Genomic DNA, 18,591 nt, shown 5'->3' with positions numbered 1-18,591 from the left:
ATTTTAAATGTTGTCTCGTCAATGTATTTTGTTGCATTGAAATAAAGAAGTGGTTTTAAATTGTGTTTTGACCGATGTACAAAAAAAATTACAAAGGGCCCTATTGTTTAAAAACGTTTGCTTGTCCAGTTTTCTTGAAATCGTTATTTCCCAAAATTCGATTCGATTCCCGGGAAAATAAATACAAACTTCACTTTTCCATAATTTCTCTGCTACAGTAGTTGTTCGGTAACTGGGCGTTGTTTAACTGGGCTGCTTTTTAACTGGGCGCTCGATAACTGGGCCGTAGCCCAGTTAAAAAGCAGACAAACGTCAAAAAACCAAAACAAACCGAAATCACCGAGGGGTTAATGGATGCAAAAATCATGGTCAACAATTAACAAACTTTTTTCAAACTTTTATGTTATTTGTAGTCACAATTAAAGAAATATGAAAAGTAATCATTGTAAATAAATTTTAGTTTTGTTTATTTTTATATTTCATCAAATAAATATTATGCATCGGTAGTCCCCTCGTTATTTTTCGTTCAGCCCAGTTAGCGAACAGCATTCGATGACTGCACTCAGCCAAAACACCCTTTACCAGCCATAAGGATACCATATATTATTTTTCCATACAACAACCTTATAGATTTCATAGGTGTACTGAATGAATATTTTTTCCATAAGGACCCCTTATGAATTTAATGTATAATTTGTTTTGCATTAATATGAAAACCTTATGAAACGCAAATATTGTGAAGCTGGCAGATTTTGGTGTCTATATGGCAAACTTATGAATAGGAATTATTCCTAGATTTTTCTCTCTTAAAATTGTTACTGTATTGATTTGAAGATTTTTTAAAAGTTTATTTCCGTTATATTACAAAAAAAAAACAGATCAAATTGAACGAGTCTCACTCAAGGTCTCACTACTGGTCGTGGCCGCTTTTGAATCTAGGACGCGTCAACTAGTTCGCACATTCAGTCCCCCAAGTCGCTGTGAATGTTGCTTGGGCACCGGTGTACGCGGATCGTACCTTCGATCGATGGGTGTGGATCGTCTCGGGTCGATCGGGAACTGGCCATAGTTGGAACGCTCGTGTTCGGTCACGTGGTCTAACTGCATACAAACGAAGGTGATCTCGATTATGTTTGCACCGTAAATGGACCGCTTCTCGTTGATGACCTCCTGTTTTTCCTCCGAATTGATCACGATCCTGAATGAAAAGGGTTGAACTTAAGAAAGAAAATTGTAAAAAAATTACGTTGAACCCTGAAACTTACACAATATGCTCTTGGTTGACGTTTTGTAACTGTGGCGGTTGCGTTCGCTTGGGCCGTTCGCTTTGCATCGGTTGCGTCACTCCCGGTGAGTTTGTCGTAAATTTCCGGTTAATCACGACATCGTCATCGTGATGCTGCTGTTGCATTTAACAGAACGAGACTAGGGGACAAACATCGGGAAGTGCACCTCGAACATCGGGAAGTGTACCTCAGTGCATCGGCCCCACCTCCAACTCCACGTCCACTACTTATTAAATCTGCAGCATGACCTCATATTGCGACTCGTAAATTTCCGACGGCGAATGTGTGTGGTTAATCTTGTCGTTGGTTTTAAATCGCCGGTTGCTCCAGCTGCTCACTGATAACGCCGGAAACGGATCGCGTCGAAGAACAGGTATAAGTTGCGCTGCGCCTTCAAGACCTGTAAGCTAGTCCGGTTGGAAAAATTCAATACTTTTTTTTTAAACTCAATGTTACAATAACTTACCAAAGTGAAGTTCGGGTTTGACCTGCCCTGGCAAAGAACCAAATTGCGCAACTCGTCGTGCCGCTCATCGACATGGCTACCGGTTGTGACTTTATGGCCGACCTCCACCTCCATCAACGCCAACGTCACTGTTCCATATGTCAGTGCCAGGTGTTGCCGGAAGGCATCTTCAAATGCCTGCTGCGATTCTTGTTGCTGTTGTGGCCTTTGCAGCAGTGAGGATGTTTGAAATTGGGAAATTGGAGTCGGTTGGGGTTTTTACATGGAACGGAGCAATCGGAGCGTAATCGTTGTCACTGCTTTCGATCGAGTTATTTCCGGAAGTTTTGCCTCGGACACTCAAGCAATGATCAGATCGCGGAGATCATTCTCCTATCGGTATGGGTTTTGAGCAGATGCTTGATCGTAGGAATGATGAGTAGCGCGGTCGAGTCCTGAAACAATAATAAAACATATTAGTTGCATTAAAAACGAGATAATTCACTTACTTACTTTATTTTTCCAAATATGTTCACCATCCTCTTGCTTCGACTGGTCTGCCTTTTTCGCCATCATGAAATATATTTCTATAAGGTTTTCATATAACTTTTTCACATATACAATTTCATTAGATTTCATACGCCAACCTTATAAAATGTATAAGAACAGCAATCAGTCATATAGTAAACATATGGACTCAATAAAAGGCGATTTTGATAGCATTTATATGGCTGGCCTTATGAAATTCAAAACTTATTTTGGCTGAGTGTGGGCTACGTTCTCAGCCCAGTTACCGAACAACTACTGTAGTCGCATAACACAATAATTATTTTCCAAAAAGTCTTTGATTCAATAAACAAAAGAAAGTAATACGGAAATATACCGAGACTACAAAAACAATTAAATCTTTCAATTCAAATTATCAAAAAATACTTTGAGCAAAAATAATCCCAATAAATGTTGATTTTTTCTAATGTCTATTTTATTTTTTGTAGTGATATTTTTGATTGTTGAGCTTAAGTTTGACCCCTAAACTACGCTAAATGATATAGAATTTTTAATCCGAGATTGCGGCCAAAATGAAAAAATGCATTTTATAATTTAATAGGCAACCAACTGTAGAGAATAAGACGGGGATAATCAATATTAGCAAAATATATTTGTAACATAATTATTGCATTGCAAAATAGATACTAGAAATCATTTATGACCTTTTATAATGTTAGAATCGAAATTGAACGAAGCGAGAGCAACCTCGTGGTCGTGTGCCATGCAATGGGCCAGCAACGCGCGTTTGTCTGTATGAGTGTGAGTGCGTCGTTTGTATGCGCAACGCAAAGTGAGAGTGAGAACGAACGAAGTCAATGATTGCTGCGATGCAAGCGCAGCCGATGACGGTTGGAAACGCGTTGCGTCAGAGAGAGAATATGAGAGATTCGTAAGTGGGTGTGAGCTCTGGGAATGATCGTGATTGAGTGTCATCCTGTCAGGTTTTCAGTCTGGTTTGGAATTTTGCAACGGAAGGTCTTTTGACGACGATTTGCAAATTCAATTGTGTGTTTACTACATGGCGCAGTTGGTGGGTAAGTTTGGTAAGGATTTAAAGAATTGGGAGGAAAACTTTGAGACAGAGTGATGAAATGATAGAGACAGTTGACGGAAGCCTCAACTGTCCGGAAAAAATAAACAGTTGACGAATGCCTCAACTGTACGAAAATACACAGTTGACGAATGCCTCAACTGGACAAAACAAAACAAAAAAATAAGTTGACGAATGCCTCAACTATGCAATGAAACTGTTGACGAATGCCTCAACAAGTTGATTATGAGCGTGAATTGGATAAAAACAACAGCGTGGAACTTGGACGTAATCTCAAGTAAATGTAAAAAAAATGGTTTGAGCATGAGCAGTTCGGAGAGAAGCTCTGATAAAAGGAAGAGTATTGAAATTTCAGCGTCAAAGCATCTGGTGATCATTGGCGAGAATTTCTAAATGAAATTGTTTTTTTTTCTCAAAAAAAAAAGAGAAAATCGGAATGAGTTGAGATGAAAACGCGGAATGAGTTGGGATGATGTTGAAACTCTCAGTCAGTTTGAAAAGAAAGTGTGAAAAATGGAAGTTTTGAAAATTACACGCTTTATATTTGATCCCGAAGAGGTTGAAAACAAATAAAAAACGTTAAGGCAAAAATGAGGAAGTTTTTTAAATGACAGATCAAAACAATTTGGATTAATTTAGAAATTTCTGATAGTAAACTCTGAAAATGTAAGAAACGGTAGCTTGGAAACCTACACGCCTTATATTTTATAATTGAACGGAATTTCTGAAGTAAAATCAAATAGAAGTACGTTTCTCAGGAGGAGCAAAATTGTTATGAATAAATTTAAAAATTTCTGTCAGTTTAAATAAAAACATAGAAAATGAAAGTAACCGAAGCTTAGTTTCTACATTATTATTGAACTATATATCTGGAGAATAGAGAATGATTTTGATAACTACAGAATGTTGAAGAAGAAAACAATCGAATGAACCGAAGTTCTTGAAGAATTTCTGTTAATGAGATAATTGATTGTTGCAATTAATTTCTGAAAAAAAGAGTTGTATAATTTTGAATGATTTCAAAGATTTCTGTCAGGATAAGAAACGATAATTCTGTTTTCTTAATACAAGAAAACAGGAATTGGGTACAGATGTTACTTGGTTGATTTTGGAAGGTTTTTAACTGAGTAAAGTAATAGTGAAGATTTTTTCAACAAGTGCAAAATAATTTGAACTTGTTTTGAAAGTTACTGTCAGTTTAAGGAAAATGAAATGAGATTTCATGGAGAAAAAAAAACTCAAGCTTGTTCAGAAGAAAAATAAAATAAAAGAAGGAAAAGACCAACACATTTCGGAATGATTGAAAATTTATGTCAGAAAAATGTAAAAAAAAACGGTAATATGGAAACATACATGTTAATGATTTCAAATTCATTCTGGCGAAATACTTGATCGTTGAAATTAATTCAAATTTGGAGAAACAAAAATATCTTCTTAAGAAAAGATGAGAGTTGAATAATTTGCAATGATTCAGATGTTGCCTGTTAGTTTAAGGATAAGATTCAATAGTTCTGAAATCCAAACGCTTTATGTTTGAACAACTTTGTAGAGTAAAAAAAATAATAATAATAAGTTGACGAATGCCTCAACTATGCAATGAAACTGTTGACGAATGCCTCAAAAAGTTGATTATGAGCGTGAATTGGATAAAAACAACAGCGTGGAGCTTGGACGTAATATCATGTAAATGTAAAAAATGGTTTGAGCATGAGCAGTTCGGAGAGAAGCTCTAATAAAAGGAAGAGTATTGAAATTTCAGCGTCAAAGCATCTGGTGATCATTGGCGAGAATTTCTAAATAAAATTGTTTTTTCTCAAAAAAAAAAGAGAAAATCGGAATGAGTAGAGATGAAAACGCGGAATGAGTTGGGATGATGTTGAAACTTTCAGTCAGTTTGAAGAAAAAAATGTGTAAAATGGAAGTTTTGAAAATTACACGCTTTATATTTGATCCCGAAGAGGTTGGAAACAAATAAAAAAAAAACGTTAAGGCAAAAATGAGGATGTTTTTTAAATGACAGATCAAAACATTTTGGATTAATTTAGAAATTTCTGATAGTAAACTCTGAAAATGTAAGAAACGGTAGCTTGGAAACCTACACGCCTTATATTTTATAATTGAACGGAATTTCTGAAGTAAAATCAAATAGAAGTACGTTTCTCATGAGGAGCAAAATTGTTATGAATAAATTTAAAAATTTCTGTCAGTATAAATAAAAACAAAGAAAATGAAAGTAACCGAAGCTTAGTTTCTACATTATTATTGAACTATATATCTGGAGAATAGAGAATGATTTTGATAACTACAGAATGTTGAAGAAGAAAACAATCGAATGAACCGAAGTTCTTGAAGAATTTCTGTTAATGAGATAATTGATTGTTGCAATTAATTTCTGAAAAAAAGAGTTGTATAATTTGGAATGATTTCAAAGATTTCTGTCAGGATAAGAAACGATAATTCTGTTTTCTTAATACAAGAAAACAGGAATTGGGTACAGATGTTACTTGGTTGATTTTGGAAGGTTTTTAACTGAGTAAAGTAATAGTGAAGATTTTTTTAACAAGTGCAAAATAATTTGAACTTGTTTTGAAAGTTACTGTCAGTTTAAGGAAAATGAAATGAGATTTCATGGAGAAAAAAAAACTCAAGCTTGTTCAGAAGAAAAACAAAATAAAAGAAGGAAAAGACCAACACATTTCGGAATGATTGAAAATTTATGTCAGAAAAATGTAAAAAAACGGTAATATGGAAACATACATGTTAATGATTTCAAATTCATTCTGGCGAAATACTTGATCGTTGAAATTGAAATGTTTTCAAATTTGGAGAAACAAAAATATCTTCTTAAGAAAAGATGAGAGTTGAATAATTTGGAATGATTCAGATGTTGCCAATGTTCTTCAATAGTTCTGAAATCCAAACGCTTTATGTTTGAACAACTTTGTGGAGTAAAAAATTTTTTTTTCCTCTAGAAAACAAGAGATAGGTAAATAACTTGGCATAATTTTGCAAGATTCTGAATGGAATAATAATAATAATTATAAAACAATAGAAGTGATTTTGTTTTAAAAGGCAAGAAAAGAGAAAAATAATTTGGGATTATTTTGAAGGTTTCTGTCAGTTTGAGAGAGAAAAAAATGATAGTTTTGAAATCAACACTTTTAACGTTTGATTTTTGGGCGAAGTTTCTGGAGAAAATCAAAACAAATCAAATCAAAATTTTCTCAAGCAAAAAACAAAATTGGAATGATCCTGGAAGTTTCTTAACTGAAATTATTTTTCTCGCAAAAAAAAAACCAACATATTTTGGTATAAATTAATTTGTCTGTCAGAGAATGGCATGAGACCTAGCATGAGACCGTGCATAAGACGTTATTTGGAAATCATTCATTTTGATCATTGAATGGAAATTTCAGCGGAAAAAAAGCCTACTCGCCTTATATTTATAATTGAACTGTATTTCTGAGGTAAATTCAAATGAAAGTGATTTTCTTCTCAAATGGAGCAAATAAGTTTGGTGTTAATTTTAAAATTTCTATTGGTTTAAATAAAACAAAAAAAATAAAGATGGAAGGAATGGAAGCTTGGTATCTACATTTATCAATGAACTATAAATCTGGAGAATCGAGAATGATTTTGATAACTACATACTGTTTAAGAATAATACAATTGAATGAACTGAATTTTTGAAAAAAGTCTGTTAATGAAATACCTGATCATGAAATTAATAGTTTTGAAATCTACAAGCTTTATGTTTTATTATATGCTTATGTTTGCGAAGAAATAATAATAATTTAAAAAAATAGAAGAGATTGTGTTGTACAAGGCAAGAAAAGAGCAAAATAATTTGAAATTAAAGGGACTGTACTTTTAAAATCGACACGCTTTCCGTTAAATTATTGGACGGAGTTTCTGAAGAAACTTGAAACATAATTTTCAAAAAAAAGGAAACAAATAATTTGGAATGATCCTGCTAAAAGTCTTTGTACTGAAATGATCGTTCTTGAAGAATGAAAATACCAACATATTTTGGAATGAATGGATATGTCTGTCAGGGAAATGCAAGTAACGATTTTTGAAAGTCTACATGTTTTATATTTGAACACTGAACTGGATTACAGGAGAACAAAGGAAAAAGTGACTTTTCTCTGTAAGTTAAAAAAAAGGATGAAGTGCAAATCAAAAAAAAAAGGAGCGAAGTTATGTTGAACGATTTGCAAGTCTCTGGACTGAATTTCTGAAGATAAAATAAAACAAATAAAAAAAAAAAAGATGATAGGTAGCTGTGAAATCTTTACGCAGCACGCTTGGTAAATGAAGAAAAGGAGAATTAAAATAAAAGAATACTTTCCACAAGAAAAAGAGAAACAAAAGAATTTTGAAAATTTTTGAATATTCTAAACTGAACTTCTGGATGACTGCAGACGTGATTTTTCCTCAAGGTGAAAACAAAACCAACATGATTTTGAATTATAGTGAAAATGTCTGTCAGTTTAAAAAGAAATGATAACTACTGACACGGTATTCTATGTAAGCTTGGCAAAATTTCTGAAAAAGCAGAAATAGAATGAAAAAAAAAGTGGTTTTTTAAATGATGAAAATGAATTTTAAAATTTCAGTCAATTTCAAAGAAAATGTAAGAAATGATAAATGGCAATAAAAAAAAAGAGTTTTATAAATGAAATTAAAAAAAATTAATCAGAAAATCGGAATCATAGAAAATAAACTATAGGAGATGAAGAACTGACTATGGCTGTCAACTTTGTTTTTCGGAATTTCTGGGAAGTACAATAATTTGATACGGTCAGTCAGTTTGAAAAGTTGTTGTTGTTGTTGATTTTATTAGGGGAACTTTAACCCTTAGTTTGAAGAGGAATTATAAGAAACCTACACTAAAATATTTAAAGCTGAAGATGACTGAGAATAATTAAAAGTATAAGAATATTTGAGAACTTCAGTAAGTTTGAAGATTTTTTTAAGCCTGGGAATTATCATCAGTAAATAGAGTTATCTCCTTTCGCATGTATTGCGTGTACGTACATGAAGGGTTTCAGGATAAAATTTGTACCCGCCAGTAAAAACAAATGGTAAGCTTGTATGCGTGAGATCAGTCCTAGATAACTCTATTGTGGGGAACATATAAAAGTTTACTGCTTCACAAAGAGTGAATAAAATAAATACATTGATCAAACTTGAATCAGAAATGATCATCAGAGAAAAAAATATACATTGTTATTCGTGCTGAGACAACTATGAAAAATATGTATATGTTCTTGGTGGTTACAGTTTAGACAAAAATAAAACATAGATTTTAGAACAGCATAATTATTTATAATCGCAAGAGTGTTAAGGTAATTTTCAAACAACATACGATTTATTGGCTCTTAATGTTAAAATATTGTAAAGTCAAAAGACATCAAAGAAAATAAGCAAAAAAAAAGAGTAGAGAAGGGGGATAATGTAGAGAATAAGACGGGGATAATCAATATTAGCAAAATATATTTGTAACATAATTATTGCATTGCAAAATAGATACTAGAAATCATTTATGACCTTTTATAATGTTAGAATCGAAATTGAACGAAGCGAGAGCAACCTCGTGGTCGTGTGCCATGCAATGGGCCAGCAACGCGCGTTTGTCTGTATGAGTGTGAGTGCGTCGTTTGTATGCGCAACGCAAAGTGAGAGTGAGAACGAACGAAGTCAATGATTGCTGCGATGCAAGCGCAGCCGATGACGGTTGGAAACGCGTTGCGTCAGAGAGAGAATATGAGAGATTCGTAAGTGGGTGTGAGCTCTGGGAATGATCGTGATTGAGTGTCATCCTGTCAGGTTTTCAGTCTGGTTTGGAATTTTGCAACGGAAGGTCTTTTGACGACGATTTGCAAATTCAATTGTGTGTTTACTACACCAACTACAGAGAAACCTCTTTTTACGCGGTGGCGTCTTAAACCATACAATATTTTTGCAAGCTTTAAAAAGCGTTTTGTAGATCCGAAACAAAACCTACAAATTGCTTTTAAAACATTGCAAAAATGTTGCGTGTTTCCAGAGAAATCAAGAAATTAGAAAAATGTAATGCATCGCGTAAAAAGAGGTTTCACTGTATCCAAATTTGACTAAAATTGGGTCGCAGAACTCGATTTTTTTGTCACGATTCGGTTATCCGAAGTTCCAGAAATCCTTCTGAAAATCTAACTTTGGATTATCGAAACTTCGGATAATCGAAGCTGCGGATATTTGAGTCTGGACTACAGAATCAACTGAAAACAATATTAATTTAATTCCCTGCGTTTATTTTAATGTGAATGTGTTAATGACGCACTGTACAATATTTGGGAAAATCTTTAGAATTACTACTAAAAAACCTTTTCTGCCAGCTTTTGGTCATGTGAATTCTTTTGAAACAGACTCTTTTCGTAAACAAAATGGTCGTCCTGAAAAGGACGGTTTTTGATTGTTTCGCGTGTTCTCCTCACGGAGGGTCGTGGCCATTGTCCGACGGCTTAAGGCAGGCATACCTTTTAAGCCTTCTTCTCTGTCTTCTTGGGCAGCAGCACAGCCTGGATGTTGGGCAGGACGCCGCCCTGCGCGATGGTCACTCCCGACAGCAGCTTGTTCAGCTCTTCGTCGTTCCGGATGGCCAGCTGCAGGTGCCGCGGGATGATGCGGGTCTTCTTGTTGTCCCGAGCGGCGTTTCCGGCCAGCTCGAGCACCTCCGCGGCCAGATACTCCATGACGGCCGCCAGATAGACCGGACCACCGGCACCGATCCGTTCGGCGTAGTTGCCCTTCCGCAGCAGACGGTGGATCCGACCAACCGGGAACTGCAGCCCGGCACGGCTCGAGCGGGTCTTGGACGCTCCCTTGACTTTGCCTCCCTTGCCACGGCCGGACATGATCTTCTCTGGTTGGTTGGTGGGGTTGTGAGTCGTAACTTACTCGATCTTAACAAAGAATACTGTGAGTTGGGAGAGAGATGAGCCGTCCTTTTATACTGTCTGCTAAGGAGAGTGTTTGAGAATTCAAGAGGAAGAAGATTCAATACTTTTGCCTATCTCGCAGGTATAAAAGCAGCCGAGTTTGACCGAATCTTCATCAGTTTGTTACAGACGCGCATCATCATGACACCGAAAACTAGTGGAAAGGCGGCCAAGAAGTCCAGCGGCAAGGCCACGAAGAACATTGTCAAGGGTGACAAGAAGGGCAAGAGGAAGACCAAGCGTAAGGAGAGTTACGCCATCTACATCTACAAGGTTCTGAAGCAGGTCCATCCGGACACCGGAATCTCGTCGAAGGCGATGAGCATCATGAACAGCTTCGTGAACGATATCTTCGAGCGGATTGCTGCCGAGGCGTCCCGATTGGCGCAGTACAACAAGCGGTCCACGATCACGTCCCGCGAGATCCAGACCGGAGTGCGGTTGCTGTTGCCGGGAGAGTTGGCCAAGCACGCCGTGTCCGAGGGCACCAAGGCCGTCACCAAGTACACCAGTTCCAAGTAAACGATCTTTAAAACGCAAACTCAAACGGCCCTTTTCAGGGCCACCAAAAAGTTCAATTAAAAGAGTTTTGTTTCTGAAGAGTTCAAACTAAAATTATTATAAAGCATCTTTATAAAGTTTTAATGAGAACCATTAAAATCATTAAACGTTCCTATCGTTCAACATTTCATCAGACTGCAAAAAATTGTAACCATTCCGTGTGGATCTAAAATAATTAAATATTTTGACAAACTGTACATTTTAAGCAGCTACCAACCTACTTCATTTAAAATGGTGGCCGTAGCCATTGCTGGGTATTCGATCATCAATTTTCTTTCCAAAAATACGAATTAGCGTTTTTTATCGAAAACAAAGATATGATCAAACCAATTTAATAATACTTCTTTTTAACTGAGGATAAGAACTTAAAATTGTATAACCGCATCAAATGAATTGAGAACTCATTTGTTCTTGTAATTCCAAGATGGCTGCTACAACGACTGGAGACGCTTAAAAATGGAGGTCGCAACCATTCCTTTTTATCATTTTCTTCATTTGTTCTACCTAATTTTGAATCTGAATGTGAATTTCTTCTACCACAACTCTTTTGCAAACTCTTTGGTGGCCCTGAAAAGGGCCGTTTGGTTGGGGTTTTGGGAGATCCGTCGAATCTTCCGTTCAGAATGCGCGCCTAGGCACGCTCACCACGGATACGACGCGCCAGCTGGATGTCCTTGGGCATGATGGTCACGCGCTTGGCATGGATGGCACACAGATTGGTGTCCTCGAACAGACCGACCAGGTAGGCCTCGCTGGCCTCCTGCAGGGCCATCACGGCCGAGCTCTGGAAGCGCAGGTCGGTCTTGAAGTCCTGCGCGATCTCGCGGACCAACCGCTGGAACGGCAACTTGCGGATCAGCAACTCGGTCGACTTCTGGTAGCGACGGATCTCACGCAGGGCGACCGTTCCGGGCCGGTAGCGATGGGGCTTCTTGACTCCGCCGGTGGCCGGGGCACTCTTGCGAGCGGCCTTCGTGGCCAGCTGCTTCCGCGGAGCCTTTCCTCCGGTGGACTTGCGAGCGGTCTGCTTGGTACGGGCCATCTTCTTCGCGGTTGTTGAACTGGCTTCGATTACTTCTGGATTGATACTGATGCCGGCACAAGCCATCGACGGTTGTATTTATAGCAAAAAGAGACTCTTTGAACATGGCAACACATACAAAGGGGAAGAAAGTATATAAAGGCACCAGTCTTGAGGCGGATCTTTATCAGTTCTATTTCATCGTTACGCTGTACAACAGACCCAAAGCCCAACCAACAAGAGGAAGATGACTGGCCGTGGCAAAGGAGGCAAGGGACTCGGCAAGGGAGGCGCCAAGCGGCATCGGAAGGTTCTCCGTGACAACATCCAGGGCATCACCAAGCCGGCTATCCGCCGGTTGGCTCGTCGTGGTGGCGTCAAGCGAATCTCCGGTCTCATCTACGAGGAGACGCGCGGCGTGCTGAAGGTGTTCCTCGAGAATGTGATCCGGGACGCGGTGACCTACACGGAACACGCCAAGCGGAAGACCGTGACCGCGATGGACGTCGTGTACGCCCTGAAGCGTCAGGGACGCACGCTCTACGGTTTTGGAGGTTAATCGCCAAGTGGAAATTGAAAATGGACGACGACATCCCCTAGCCTCGCAATAAAACGGCCCTTTTAAGGGCCACCATTTTGTTCAAGAAAGAGTTATCGAACAAAACAATATTCAAATTGCATTGAAAGTTGAAATTGATGATCAAAAATCATGATCAAAATTATTGACACATTTTTTATGGAGAAGCACGTAAATTAGTATAACTTACGGGACCATCCATAAACCACGTAGACACTTTTTTGGAAATCTCAACCCCCCCCCCCCCTCCCCCTTCGTGTACAATTGTCCATACAAAAAAATCTTTTTTGTATGGACCGTGGACAAACCATCGAGCAAGAATTCTTCACTATTGGGAAAAGGTTTGTACATTTAGCGCGAGTATTGACCTGTATTTTGAGGTTGATGAACTTAGGTTCTGGTATCGAAAAAATATTAACAATAGCAACAGATAGACAAAGCGAAACAATTACCTCAAAGCTATAGCTAGAATATCAGCATTTGCAACATGTTCTGCTGAAAAGATTTCATTTGGTAGGGGAGAGTCACCTTAATTTTTTTTATGTTGTTATATAAAACAACTATGAACTTGAACAATGTTTAACTTATGAAAAAGAATGTTACTAAGGCTAGTACAAATTTTATTTAAAAGTATTTGTCTCCCACCCCTTCAATGTTGGCCCGAAAAGACAAAGGGCAAAATATTTTTTCAAAAAAACATCACAATGTTAAGGGGAATTTAAGTGCAATCAGCTGAAATCAATTTAAAATGCATTTCCATGCGTTTAGGATCATTTTTAGCGCGTTTGGGTTGATTTAAAAATCATTAGAATTTTTGAAAATTTACGATATTTATTATCGCAAAAAGTGTTTTTTGCTAAAATTTTAGTTTTCGTCAAATCTTACATTTTTTTAAAAAACTTATGATTGCAAATTAACTGTACTAGTGTAAAATGCATTTTAAAATACCTTTTCCATTCAAATGTTTAAACTTTTGCTTGTTGTATAAATATTTATTTATTTTAATTTTTGTGCGCCCTCCTCCCCCCCCCCGCTCACGGCCAGAGCCAAAGGACAAAAACTTTGAAAAATATTAGCTTCGGCCTAGCTGAAAAATAAATAATTAAGGTTTACTGAAATCTTTTCCATAATAACTTTTCCAAAGAAACAAAATGAATCTTAAATTCCCTTCTCATATTACAGATCACATGTTTCGGATAGTCAACTAATCAATTTTAATTTTTTGTATTTTTTGATTTGACAAATTTTGTTTGTTTTTTCAATTACCAAAAAAACGACTACTCATGTATTTACACAAATTTGACATAGATGTACGTTACAAATATTATTTGAAAATTTGTATCATGTGATGGGAATAAATTGTCGATTTAAGTATCCTTAAAAAAGTTGACAAATGGCTACAATTTAAAAATAAATTCATTTTTCAAATCTTTTTAATCATTGTAAGCAGAATTCACAAAATCCTGATTATTTCAGATTTTACAATGGTTTCAGTTTTTTGAGGCGACGATTTATTATTTTATTATTCTATGCGAAAATTCAGCAATCTTTAGATTTTAAAAATATTTAAATCAAAAATATCAAAAGAAAGAAAATGCAGAAAATCTGTTTGCAACATCTTGCCATAACAGCTAAAAGAGGTCGTGCATAAACAACGTAATCTTTGAAAAGAAAATACCGATGAACATACTTTATACAAAAAGAGCAATACCAGAAATAAAAATGAGAACAATGAGAACAATTAGATGCAAAAGAAGCAAAATCACTGCTTATTCAAACTATCAATAATAATTGAATATTTCTTGTACGATAACTCTTTCTTGAACAAAATGGTGGCCCTTAAAAGGGCCGTTTTGTTGCGAGGCTAGGGGATGTCGTCGTCCATTTTCAATTTCCACTTGGCGATTAACCTCCAAAACCGTAGAGCGTGCGTCCCTGGCGCTTCAGGGCGTACACGACGTCCATCGCGGTCACGGTCTTCCGCTTGGCGTGTTCCGTGTAGGTCACCGCGTCCCGGATCACATTCTCGAGGAACACCTTCAGCACGCCGCGCGTCTCCTCGTAGATGAGACCGGAGATTCGCTTGACGCCACCACGACGAGCCAACCGGCGGATGGCCGGCTTGGTGATGCCCTGGATGTTGTCGCGAAGAACCTTCCGATGCCGCTTGGCGCCTCCCTTGCCGAGTCCCTTGCCTCCTTTGCCACGGCCAGTCATCTTCCTCTTGTTGGTTGGGCTTTGGGTCTGTTGTACAGCGTAACGATGAAATAGAACTGATAAAGATTCGCCTCAAGACTGGTGCCTTTATATACTTTCTTTTCATTTGTATGTATTGAAAGCATACGATGCCGTGTACAAAGAGTCTCTTTTTGCTATAAATACAACCGTCGATGGCCTGCGCCAGCATCAGTATCTATCCAGAAGTAATCGAAGCCAGTTCAACAACCGCGAAGAAGATGGCCCGTACCAAGCAGACCGCTCGCAAGTCCACCGGAGGAAAGGCTCCGCGGAAGCAGCTGGCCACGAAGGCCGCTCGCAAGAGTGCCCCGGCCACCGGCGGAGTCAAGAAGCCCCATCGCTACCGGCCCGGAACGGTCGCCCTGCGTGAGATCCGTCGCTACCAGAAGTCGACCGAGTTGCTGATCCGCAAGTTGCCGTTCCAGCGGTTGGTCCGCGAGATCGCGCAGGACTTCAAGACCGACCTGCGCTTCCAGAGCTCGGCCGTGATGGCCCTGCAGGAGGCCAGCGAGGCCTACCTGGTCGGTCTGTTCGAGGACACCAATCTGTGTGCCATCCATGCCAAGCGCGTGACCATCATGCCCAAGGACATCCAGCTGGCGCGTCGTATCCGTGGTGAGCGTGCCTAGGCGCGCATTCTGAACGGAAGATTCGACGGATCTCCCAAAACCCCAACCAAAAGGCCCTTTTCAGGGCCACAAAAAAGTTCGCAAAAGAGTTGTGGTAAAAGAAATTCACTTTCAGATTGGGTAGATCAAATGGAGGACTGAAATAAGCAATGGCGGCGACCTCCATTTTGGATGCGTATCTTGAGTCGTTCAAGCTGCCATTTTTGTTATTCAGAAACAATTAAATGTGATCTCATGGTTTCTTAAAATGGCCAAAAGCATTGAGCACTCTACTCGTGATACTTGTTGAGACATTAAGAACGTCCCACCATCCGTCGATCGCTTGGACAATTTGAAATTCCGTGAAGTTCCTCAGAGCGATTCCGTGTGCGTTTCTTTTACCGGGTCTGAAACCATTATATGCGTTAAAAATTTGGCTAAAAATCCGTTAAAATTTGGTGTGTTTAAAATTGATTGCTTGTTCAACATCAAATGCGCTGGGTTAAGCACGTGCCCCGGTCGAGGTTTGCTGATCGAACAATGTCACCCTGTTCGCAGTTTCGGACCAGATAAAACAGGAAATTGCTTCGTTACTTAACAACCCCCAGTATTTGGTAAATGCCGGACCAGCAACGCTCGAGTTGAGAGTTTCATGTCGTACTTTAGCTTCTGCAGTACCCCGTACATCGACCCGGCTGCCATTTTGTTAAGGAATTTTAAATGCAACGTTAGACACAAGCTTGGGAAGCAAATGGACCAGTTCGAGTGGGATCAAATTTCTAAGATTGGGAATCTAGTTCAGGTGGAATTTACGGGTTGACCACATTTAATGCCGAATTTTTTTGAACCAAAACTCTTTCAAGACATATTTGTTGGCCCTTAAAAGGGCCGTTTTTTAAACTGTCTGCTTACGAAGTCGTCAGCACCATTTACTTGGAGCTAGTGTACTTGGTGACCGCCTTGGTGCCCTCGGACACGGCGTGCTTGGCCAACTCCCCGGGCAGCAGCAGACGAACGGCGGTCTGGATCTCGCGGGACGTGATCGTAGACCGCTTGTTGTAGTGAGCCAGACGGGACGCTTCGGCGGCGATACGCTCGAAGATGTCGTTGACAAAGCTGTTCATGATGCTCATGGCCTTGGACGAGATACCGGTGTCAGGGTGGACCTGCTTCAACACCTTGTAGATGTAGATGGCGTAGCTCTCCTTACGCTTGGTCTTCTTCTTGGCCTTCTTGTCGCCCTTGACGATGTTCTTGGACGCCTTGCCGCTGGACTTGCTGACCGCTGCAGCCTTTCCACTAGATTTCGGTGGTGCCATTGTTACGAATGCTTAGATAGTTCGATAGTTCTATGACAAACTGATGGAGATCTCGTGGACATCGGCTGCTTTTATACCTGCGTGATAGGCAAAGAAAAAGAATCTTCTTCCTCTTGAATTCTCACCAACTCTTCGGGGCAGACAGTATAAAAGGTCGGCTCTTCTCTCTCCCAACTCACAGTATCTATTCGCAACGTTCTTTGTTAAGATCGAGTAAGTTACGACTCACAACCCCACCAACCAACCAGAGAAGATCATGTCCGGCCGTGGCAAGGGAGGCAAAGTCAAGGGAGCGTCCAAGACCCGCTCGAGCCGTGCCGGGCTGCAGTTCCCGGTTGGTCGGATCCACCGTCTGCTGCGGAAGGGCAACTACGCCGAACGGATCGGTGCCGGTGGTCCGGTCTATCTGGCGGCCGTCATGGAGTATCTGGCCGCGGAGGTGCTCGAGCTGGCCGGAAACGCCGCTCGGGACAACAAGAAGACCCGCATCATCCCGCGGCACCTGCAGCTGGCCATCCGGAACGACGAAGAGCTGAACAAGCTGCTGTCGGGAGTGACCATCGCGCAGGGCGGCGTCCTGCCCAACATCCAGGCCGTGCTGCTGCCCAAGAAGACCGAGAAGAAGGCTTAAGAGGTATGCCTGCCTGAAGCCGTCGGACAATGGCTACGACCCCCTCCGTGAGGAGAACACGCGAAACAATCAAAAACCGTCCTTTTCAGGACGACCATTTTGTTTACGAAAAGAGTCTGTTTCAAAAAATTCTCTCGATGATTGCATTTTCTATAGTAGAGTTGAAATAAGATCCCTGTATTACTCCAAAATGGTTGTTGTTCGTCGTGTACATTTTATGAAAAACACTTAAATGTTTTAACAATTTTGGTGTAGGAGACAAATATTTGTGAATTTTAAATACCGTAAAATGGGATGACTTTAATAGCCGGGGTGACTTTGATAGGCTTGAGATTTTTCCGCAAACTGAAGAGTACAATTTAAATACGTACGGAATGGTATGGAATCATTTTGACCGTGGTAGAGAAGAGTTCAAAGTACATCTAGAAGAAGTTTTCATACAATTTGATAAGTTTAAAAGTTAGTTAACTATAATAAGGAAAAGGTGGATAAATAGCATTATTTTAATATTCCCAAAGTGTCATGATTTTCTCAATGAACTTGATTTCGAATCAATTTCGTCGGATTTCTTAGACGATTTTCCACTAGGAGAAAGTAAAATAAGATTGTAAATAATTTATATTATGTGTTTTGGAAACATAATTTTAAAAAAATCTCCCAATTTATAGGCATTTTCAGTAGAACCAATTTCATATAAAATGTGAAAACTTTTGATTCTTGCTTTGATTTCAGTTTTAAGTGCAATATGATTCGATAATTTTATAAACAAAACTAGTTTTAACGAATTTTAGCCAAAATTTTGATTTTATAACAATTTTACCTAAAATTTATATGATTTTGTTAAAAAGCTTATAAACTTAGTTAACTAATTATAAACATGGATTTTTTTTTGCTAAAAATGTATCAGCAACCTTCAAAAAAAAAATAAAATTTGATCTCATTAAATCTGATTTTTACAAGAATAACTATGACTATCAAAGTCACCCCGGAATTCAAAATATGATTAAACACTATTGAATTTTTTTTTAAATGGTGCATGCACCTTGTGTGGCCTACCCCAGTACATGTTTTAAAGTAATAATCTTAAGATAAACCTTATTAGTTGAAAAATATTCCAAAAATAAATCAAAATTCTATCAATGTTACCCCGGTTTACGGCAATAAGAACTCAAATTTTCAGTTATTGCAATATGGGTGTAAAATTATTTTAAAATCTGATTAATCAAACACTAATAACTTCGACTTTTTAATTCAATTTGGGAACCGCAGCTACCTGAACAAACATTGACCTCATCTTCAGGTAAGCAGAAGACTGCAACTGA

The 18,591-nt window shown here is 38.7% G+C and overlaps 6 protein-coding genes across 9 annotated transcripts; 2 read left to right on the top strand and 4 right to left on the bottom strand.

Moving 5' to 3' along the window:
- Positions 1–713: 713 nt before the first annotated feature.
- On the bottom strand, positions 714–2,492 carry LOC120422951 (uncharacterized). 3 transcript variants are annotated; one of them, XM_039586535.2, is made up of 4 exons: positions 2,245–2,492; positions 1,753–2,186; positions 1,266–1,693; positions 714–1,198 (listed from the first exon to the last, which is right to left on the bottom strand). In XM_039586535.2, the coding sequence occupies exons 3-4, from the start codon at positions 1,409–1,411 to the stop codon at positions 946–948; spliced, it is 399 nt and encodes a 132-aa protein (XP_039442469.1). In that variant the 5' UTR covers positions 1,412–1,693; positions 1,753–2,186; positions 2,245–2,492; the 3' UTR covers positions 714–945. The 3 variants fall into 3 exon arrangements, with proteins under 3 accessions (XP_039442469.1, XP_039442468.1, XP_039442470.1); XM_039586534.2 differs by having other exon boundaries at positions 1,753–2,492; XM_039586536.2 differs by having other exon boundaries at positions 1,266–1,686; positions 1,753–2,492.
- Positions 2,493–9,624: 7,132 nt separating this feature from the next.
- LOC120422946 (histone H2A) lies at positions 9,625–10,284 on the bottom strand. The gene has a single exon (XM_039586528.1). It carries the CDS (start codon positions 10,228–10,230, stop codon positions 9,856–9,858), a length of 375 nt encoding a protein of 124 aa, XP_039442462.1. The 5' UTR covers positions 10,231–10,284; the 3' UTR covers positions 9,625–9,855.
- A 140-nt stretch (positions 10,285–10,424) lies between these two features.
- On the top strand, positions 10,425–15,441 carry LOC120422943 (histone H3-like). 2 transcript variants are annotated; one of them, XM_039586526.2, is made up of 2 exons: positions 10,425–10,569; positions 14,927–15,441. In XM_039586526.2, the coding sequence occupies exons 1-2, from the start codon at positions 10,456–10,458 to the stop codon at positions 15,338–15,340; spliced, it is 528 nt and encodes a 175-aa protein (XP_039442460.1). In that variant the 5' UTR covers positions 10,425–10,455; the 3' UTR covers positions 15,341–15,441. The 2 variants fall into 2 exon arrangements, with proteins under 2 accessions (XP_039442460.1, XP_039442459.2); XM_039586525.2 differs by lacking the exon at positions 10,425–10,569 and adding an exon at positions 12,097–12,441 and having other exon boundaries at positions 14,895–15,434.
- On the bottom strand, positions 11,427–14,741 carry LOC120422949 (histone H3-like). Its single transcript, XM_039586532.2, has 2 exons — positions 14,393–14,741; positions 11,427–11,952 (listed from the first exon to the last, which is right to left on the bottom strand). Exons 1-2 carry the CDS (start codon positions 14,688–14,690, stop codon positions 11,507–11,509), a joined length of 744 nt encoding a protein of 247 aa, XP_039442466.1. The 5' UTR covers positions 14,691–14,741; the 3' UTR covers positions 11,427–11,506.
- Positions 15,442–16,022: 581 nt separating the features above from the next.
- On the bottom strand, positions 16,023–16,667 carry LOC120422944 (histone H2B). Its single transcript, XM_039586527.2, has one exon. It carries the CDS (start codon positions 16,636–16,638, stop codon positions 16,249–16,251), a length of 390 nt encoding a protein of 129 aa, XP_039442461.1. The 5' UTR covers positions 16,639–16,667; the 3' UTR covers positions 16,023–16,248.
- A 154-nt stretch (positions 16,668–16,821) lies between these two features.
- Positions 16,822–17,708, top strand: LOC120422948 (histone H2A). Its single transcript, XM_039586530.2, has one exon. It carries the CDS (start codon positions 16,895–16,897, stop codon positions 17,267–17,269), a length of 375 nt encoding a protein of 124 aa, XP_039442464.1. The 5' UTR covers positions 16,822–16,894; the 3' UTR covers positions 17,270–17,708.
- The last annotated feature ends 883 nt before the right edge of the window (positions 17,709–18,591 follow it).

Source organism: Culex pipiens, chromosome 2, assembly GCF_016801865.2.
Source record: "Culex pipiens pallens isolate TS chromosome 2, TS_CPP_V2, whole genome shotgun sequence".
In the NCBI taxonomy this organism is placed as follows: domain Eukaryota; kingdom Metazoa; phylum Arthropoda; class Insecta; order Diptera; family Culicidae; genus Culex; species Culex pipiens.
This window is presented reverse-complemented; position numbering and strand designations above follow the sequence as displayed.